Genomic DNA, 7,522 nt, shown 5'->3' with positions numbered 1-7,522 from the left:
GGTCCCCCCCCCCCCCCTCATGTTCTTTAGCTGGGTGAAAACCAAGATTTCATTCAGATAGATCAAATGCCGAATGATAGACATTGATATGGACAACCTCATGACGCAGGATCTTGCTATGGCATTGTTGTTTGGAATAGGATATGCTGGAATCATCTTTGAGGAGTCCCTAGCTTTCAATAAAAGTGGAGTAGGACTTTTGATGGCCGTGAGTTTGTGGGTTGTTCGTAGTATCGGGGTAAGAACTTGATATATGTAACTCGAACATGACCCTTCAGTTATGGCCATTATCTGTTTCTTTTGCTCCTGAAAAAGTTAAAAAAGGTTGTATAATTGATCTTTAGAATTTGAGATTTGTGTACCCTTTTGGTGTTTTACGTCCTTACACAGGCCCCTTCAACTGAAATAGCTGTTTCTGAGCTTGAACATGCATCTGCTGAAGTTAGTGAAATAGTGTTTTTCTTGCTCGGAGCAATGACCATTGTGGAGATAGTTGATGCTCATCAAGGGTTTAAGCTCGTTACTGACAATATAACCACTCGGAAGCCTAAGACACTTTTATGGGTGGTTTGTGTTTCATTTCTTCTTTACAGTTTTTCACTCCAGTCTCTGCTTATACAAAGATAATTTTTCTTTGCGGCCCAAAGTATATTTACTCTGAATTATTGCATCACAGATTGGTTTCGTTACCTTTTTCCTGAGTTCGGTTCTTGACAACCTGACATCTACCATCGTCATGGTTTCTTTGCTTAGGAAATTGGTTCCTCCATCAGAATATCGCAAGTACGAACCCACCTTTTTTTATATCCCTATTAATTAAGTTGTTCATGATGAAAAAATGTCTCGTGTCTATTGATAGAAACCCAATGATAAACTTCTTAAGGATAAACTTAATTGCAGTATTCTTTGTGTTCTGTGTAGCATTGCCACCCTGTTAAAATGTTGAATCTAGACGATTATAGAATTTTGGTTGGTTCAAATATTCACGGTTTTTATTGTTAACTGGCGTTGTTTCCTTTTGCTTTTTGGAATTTTGTCAGTCTAAAATCTTTCCTTACTTTTTACGTAGGCATTGCCAAATTAACATTGTTTTTACATACTGTGAATGGCAGACTTCTAGGAGCTGTTGTTGTTATAGCTGCAAATGCGGGAGGAGCGTGGACTCCAATTGGTGACGTTACTACAACTATGCTATGGATACATGGTCAAATATCCACCTTGCCGACCATGAAGGTTCTCCTTCTGTTCTTAGATAAATTACTCAATGTCTTATACACTATATCGTCGCTTTCTGTTTCCCAGTTACCCCGATTTTCTTTCTTGACGATTTTGCATGACCAGTGAAGAAGAATCATAACAGAACGGATAGTATAGGTGCAGCTCCACGTATTTCGTTAGAAACATTTCAATGGGTTGAAGCTTGTGTCATTTGAAACATTTTGCATGATCAATTGAAACATTTTAAGTGCTCAAAGGTTACAACTCTCTGGGGTGTTCTCTCTGTTATGCATAAATTACTGGGTCTGAATCTTTTAGATGACACTGTTCATCAGAGCTAATGGCAACTCTCAAAACCGAATCTTTCCTCGGTTGGTGCTTTGTATTCATGCGATAATTACTGATAAAAGTGCATGTAACTGTACCCGAAGTGACTTCTGTTTTTTAGTTTCCTTGTTGGAGGATTTTACCTGTCAGTCAGCGCTTTCCTTTCAGGGCCTTCTTCTACCTTCTGCCGTGTCTCTTGCTGTTCCACTGGCTCTCATGTCCTTGACCAGGTTATGAATTCCTCTTGAAAAAGTTGCTTCTCATTTTTGTTTAACACTGCAGAGACTGATGCAAGATTTTGTTACATGTTTCTTCTTCCTCAGTGAAGCGAATGGAAAGGGACAGGATTCTCCCAATGTGTTGGCTTCCGAACAGATGGCTCCACGAGGGCAGCTCGTTTTTGCAGTTGGCATTGGAGCTTTGATATCCGTTCCGGTGTTTAAGGCTTTAACCGGGCTGCCTCCTTACATGGGTATGCTGTTGGGGCTCGGAGTTCTTTGGATTCTGACTGATGCCATTCATTACGGTGAATCAGAAAGGCAAAGGCTAAAAGTACCACAGGCCTTATCTCGTATTGACACCCAAGGAGCTCTGTTTTTCCTTGGGATTCTGTTATCTGTCAGCAGGTACGATTTTGAATTTATCATCTTTGAAGTTATATTTCGACCATATGCCCGATTTCAAAATTCCCGTGAGTCGTAAAATTTGCATTCAATGAATGTCTTAGACATGTTTAGACAACATGTACCAAATTAGGTGCATACAATGGAATTTGTTTGGGACATATAGTGTTTTGTTTTCCTAAACTTTGAGAGATTAACCTCCTCTGGAGCAGCTACATCAAATGAAACCTCCTTGGTGTTCTTAGGTTTGGTTTTCTCCATTTCTGATTATATTAGCAGATGTCTAAATCAGAAGCGTTTGTCTAAATGAATGGCGGGCTTTGTTAATCTCGATGATATTCTTCTGTTTTTCCAGCCTCGAGTCAGCCGGGATCCTCCGGGAGATTGCAAACTACCTCGATTCTCATATTCCGAGTGTTGAACTCATCGCGAGTGCTATTGGTGTTGTATCAGCCATCATAGACAACGTACCATTAGTTGCAGCCACTATGGGAATGTATGATCTCACATCGTTCCCTCAAGATTCCGAGTTTTGGCAGCTCATTGCGTATTGCGCCGGCACCGGCGGGTCTATGCTCATCATCGGATCTGCTGCCGGAGTAGCGTTCATGGGCATGGAGAAAGTCGACTTCTTTTGGTACCTAAGAAAGGTAAAGATCAAATCCCGAGTCTTGAAATCTTGTCAAGTTCAGGCCTTTTCGAAACCAGACATAACAGGGTTGGCTCGAAAGACAACAGAAAATGTCGGGTCCTTGCTACATAAACCAGATGTTACCTTACAGAACCCGTAACCTCAGTTTAACAAAACTCTGTTTTGCTCTGTGTAGGTGAGTGGCTTTGCTTTCGCGGGTTATGCTGCTGGTATCGTGGCTTATTTAGCAGCTCACAACCTCCATTTCTCACTGCCGACCACCGTAGCTCAGATCCCTTTCCTCGGCAGTTCGTAGGCCGTGAAAAAGACCATAGGGTTTCGATTTCGATGGAAAACATGGCAAGGTAATGAGGCTTTTGGATGGTTACTCTTTCAGTACATAACTCTTTGAGAAGAACAGGGAAGATAAGAGACCATAGAGTGTAATAGTATTGGTTCCAATAAAGGGCTTAGAGCGATAGGTTCAATAACTTCGCAGATTTGGTGTTGGGAAGAAATCCCACGAAAACATCGGTTGTATGATAAATTCATGGAAAAAAATTCTATGAAGATGGTATCGATTTCGAGCTTGTTATATGCATTCACGAGTTTTGTGTCATCTGATTCACACTTACACGAGATAAGAGCCCTAAAAGAGTTTCTTTGGATTTACTTTAGAGGGAAACAAACTCTTCAATGGCTGTAATTTTCTTCTGCTTACCAGGCGCCATCCGACCCAAGTATTTGGGGCATCCTGTAGATACCCAAGTTTGGGTACCAACCGGCAGGTTTCGAACTCCACAATCCGAGGGAAACAGGATTGGGGCTGGTTACCCTAAAATCATAACTCGTCTCTCCGAGTATAGATGTCAAATTGGGTTGGCTTAGATGAGTTAACTCAATCCAATCCAATTATTATTATATTTGGGTTATTGTTTTGAGTTATAATTGTTTTATGAGTTAAATGAGTTTTAACTCATTAAATCCATGGGTAAACCCAAATAATCCATTAAACATTACATTCTTTAGTTATTGAGTAAATAAAATATTAAAAATGTATTTATAAATAAAGTCAATATATTTATATTTCAAAATAAAAATTGAATTAATTCAAACCAAATAAGATATGCTCAAATTAGATATAAAATCGAATGTACAAATTTTTTTAAAAATAAAAATCGAATTTAAACCAAATATAAAAATAATCAATTTGAATATTTTTTTATAAATGAGAATTTTATAATAAAATCGAATTCGGAACGAAACGAATCAAATTTTAAGATCAATTTGATCCAAAAAATGGATCAAAACAGATCGATTCTGTCGATCCGAATTAAATTCGCCTCAAAACGGATCAATTCGATCTGAATTGAGCTCGACTCGGAATGAATCAAAACGGATTGATTTGATCTTAATTGAATTTGATTCGAAACGAATCAAAATGATCAATTCAATTCGAATCGAATTCGACTCGAAACAAATCAAAACGGATTTATTTGGTCTTAATTGAATTCGACTCGAAACGAATCAAAACGATCAATTCGACGAATTCGACTCGAAACGAATCAAAACGGATCGATTCGACGAATCGATTGAATTGATTCGAAACGAAATGAAGTTAATTTGAATCCTTTTATTTACATATATTATTTATTTTTATTTTGTGGGTAATGTTATTAACATAATTTAATATAATTTTATATATATATATATATATATCTATATATATATTGGATAATTTTCTTCATAGGTAAAAAAATTATAATTTTAGGATATTAAATTACGTATATAAAATTATCTTTTTAGTATTTTAAAATTAGGGAAAAAATTCTTTTTAAATCCTAAAAAAATAGAATAATAATCTAATTGAATATTTTTTTTATTCTTGTTAGAAAGGATTTAAAATATTAAAGTGACATTACTAAAGGTGAGGTCGAGGCAAAGAGATGTAACTGAGATGAGGTGTCGGAGATTCGGAGCGAATGAATGAGACGAGGTGAGACATGTTCTCATCACTCGTACTAATCTTGTTGTTGTACGAGTTCCCAATTTTTAAGTACCTAATTTGCGATCGGGTCGGACTGGTTATTCGCTTGTGTCCATGCCAACTCACATCCTCGTTCATGTGTCCCACTACTTTGATCTCGTGGTATTCTGGTAACAAATCTTGATTCAACGTTTACGATATGATTTCAGTTACAAATCTAGAGTTTTTCGATATGCACAATATATGATTTCAATTAAGATTACGTACAGATTGAATATCCAAAATTTTATTGAGAGTATAAATCTAAATCAAAATCGAAAGGTTCGGGTTCTAAGGTTTGAAACCCGACCTAAAATAGAATATTAGGTTCGGATGATATCTGAAATGTTTGGGTAATGTGAGAGCGAGAGCCAAGACATAGGCAAGTGTGTCAAAACAAGTTTAGTTCACGAGGTGGCTCGCGGCTCATTTGTTTTCAAACGAGTTGAGCCATGATTTTCTATCTTCATTTAAAAATAGCTTGGCAAACCAACTCGTTAGAGCTCGAACTCTAATGAGGTAAAGTAATATTTTTAAGATTACCTATATTATAATTTATACATATTATAATATTAAAAAAAATCTAACCGTAATACATTTTATTCTTCTTATCATTGATTTTGTTAATATAATTGATGTTAATAGTATTTTATAAATGTTTTTGTTATATTTTATTATTGATTTCGAAGATAAAAGTGCGTTTATCTACAATTAAAATAGATTGTGAGTAGTATTGATTTTTTTTTTCATTTAATGTTATATTTTTTGTATTTGTTTATATAAAATTCCTAAATTTATAAAAATGGTGGAAAACCAATTTTTAAAATTTTTGTTTGACAAATTTATCCATGAATTTGTAAAATGTCTCATTATAATTTTTAAATTATTTAAATATATCATTATAATTAGGGGATATGGTCAAAAAAACTTTGTACTCTTACTAAATCGATGAAAAAATTGTATATATTTTTCGTTACTAATTAAACTCTGTATTTGATGTGATTAACCAATAAAATCCTGAACTTTTTAAAAATTTACCAAAAACCCTGCGTTTGCCAAATCAAACAAAATTTTGATGATATGGTTTCCAAATCATGTACAAATCATTATAATTATGACATATCATCATTTCAAACAAAATTAAATTGAATAATTTATTTAAATTAATATATATACATACAAATTCACATATATATATATATATATATTAAAAATAAAATTATTTATAATTAATAAAACGCATATATATATATATATCTACAATATATATATATATACAATATAAAAAATTAAAAATTGGGTGATAGTTTTTGTTTTGAAGTTTTGGCTTTAATGTTTTATTTTTGGTTTTAAATTTTTGTAGTTTTATAAAAATTGGAAGAATAACATTTTAGTCCCTAATTTTTAGATTTTATATGTTAAATTATCAAAAAGGGTTTTACACCCATATATATAATAAAATTTCTTTAAAATCATGGATATTTTTGGCTTTTGAATGTATTATATAATTAATATTTAATAGAAAATAAAATAACGTAATGAAAAATCAGTTTTTTCATGAAAATCCAATAAATACACTGAATGTTATACGGAAGAAGAAATGACATAAATTTGTTTTTTGTTTTTTGTAAGATTTATTATTGTTTCACAAAGTAGACTAACGATGTTGAGATTCTGGGTAATGGTATTAATTGGAGAATACAGTAGAATCATTAAATACACAACCAAGGAAGCTCGTGGATTTTTCAAACAACGAAGAGGAGAAAAACAAATTAAAAAATTAAAAACAAAAAACAACAGGTCAGTTAATAAGGAATAATCGATGAGAAAATCTGTACCACGACTCAGTTTCTCCGTGTGCTCGAACATCGTCGTGTTAAAATACCAAGGAAGAGAAAATTACCGCGGTAATGTCATAAAGAAAATTTGCTTGCCTTGTTTCACCTGCACCTAATTGCAAAACGCGTAATTTAAGTACTCGCAAACGCTGAAAACAGCGGTCTCAAGATGAGACTTTAACACTAACAACAACTATTAGACCCAACAACTGAAACTAGAGGAGGATCCGGATCGAGTATTCGAGATTTTTGGGATATCAGGACCTGAACGTCTCGGTTCTCATAGAACGTTATTCAATCTCAAATCTGTTTTAATTGGGTACCCAAAGGTCCGGTTTCCATGATAATTTTTTAGTATCTAAACCCGAGGTCCAAATACAAAATTTCGAAATATGTATCATGTACTAAGGGTTGGCTCGGATCAGGTGTCCGAGATTTCCGGATTACGAGAATCCGAACCCGAGCTCGAAATTCAGGAGACTTCAGTTTAGAACCTTAGCTTTGCATGAAATTTATTTCAAACCTAGGGCAAAACGGTAATTTTACTGCCCATTCCGAACCCATCTCAGGCCCAATTACCCGAACCAAACCCCGTTATTTGAGCGTTCCTTATGAGCAAACCCCAATCTATCTCATATAATACCCGGATCCCCGAATTTCGAGGTTTTTTGCCCAGCCCTAATTGAAGCAAACCATAAAGGTGATCCTAACAGTGCATAGGACAAAGTTTGTTGAGTTCTCTAGTTTCTCGAGTTCTAGTTATGTTCCGTGTCTCGGGTCAAAATGAAAACATGGGTTCTAAGTGACATCGCAAGAATGGCACAAAACCCGATCGTTCTCGGGGGGGGGGGGGCGGACA

General features: G+C 34.9%; 2 protein-coding genes across 5 annotated transcripts in view; one reads left to right on the top strand and one right to left on the bottom strand.

The window, feature by feature from the left end:
• Window positions 1–3,396, top strand: part of LOC104812909 (Na(+)/H(+) antiporter NhaD) — a 4,599-nt gene extending 1,203 nt beyond the window's left edge. The window contains exons 3-10 of the mRNA XM_010540318.2: window positions 110–238; window positions 391–567; window positions 677–783; window positions 1,113–1,233; window positions 1,714–1,775; window positions 1,869–2,171; window positions 2,524–2,818; window positions 2,996–3,396. Coding sequence (XP_010538620.1) covers window positions 110–238; window positions 391–567; window positions 677–783; window positions 1,113–1,233; window positions 1,714–1,775; window positions 1,869–2,171; window positions 2,524–2,818; window positions 2,996–3,115 — 1,314 coding nt within the window. The 3' untranslated portion in view covers window positions 3,116–3,396. The remainder of the gene's footprint in view (window positions 1–109; window positions 239–390; window positions 568–676; window positions 784–1,112; window positions 1,234–1,713; window positions 1,776–1,868; window positions 2,172–2,523; window positions 2,819–2,995) is intronic.
• A 3,087-nt stretch (window positions 3,397–6,483) lies between these two features.
• LOC104812908 (reticulon-like protein B11) overlaps window positions 6,484–7,522 on the bottom strand; it is a 2,851-nt gene continuing 1,812 nt past the window's right edge. For 3 of the 4 annotated variants that reach the window (XM_010540314.2, XM_010540317.2, XM_010540316.2), the window contains exon 6: window positions 6,484–6,775. The gene's annotated coding sequence lies outside the window, so the exon portion shown is untranslated. The remainder of the gene's footprint in view (window positions 6,776–7,522) is intronic. The other variant, XM_010540315.2, reaches the window with a different exon arrangement.

Source organism: Tarenaya hassleriana, unplaced genomic scaffold (assembly GCF_000463585.1).
Source record: "Tarenaya hassleriana unplaced genomic scaffold, ASM46358v1 Cleome2, whole genome shotgun sequence".
NCBI classification, from domain to species: Eukaryota; Viridiplantae; Streptophyta; class Magnoliopsida; order Brassicales; family Cleomaceae; genus Tarenaya; species Tarenaya hassleriana.
The sequence above is the reverse complement of the archived record's forward strand: the minus strand, read 5'-3'. Positions and strand labels throughout refer to the sequence as shown.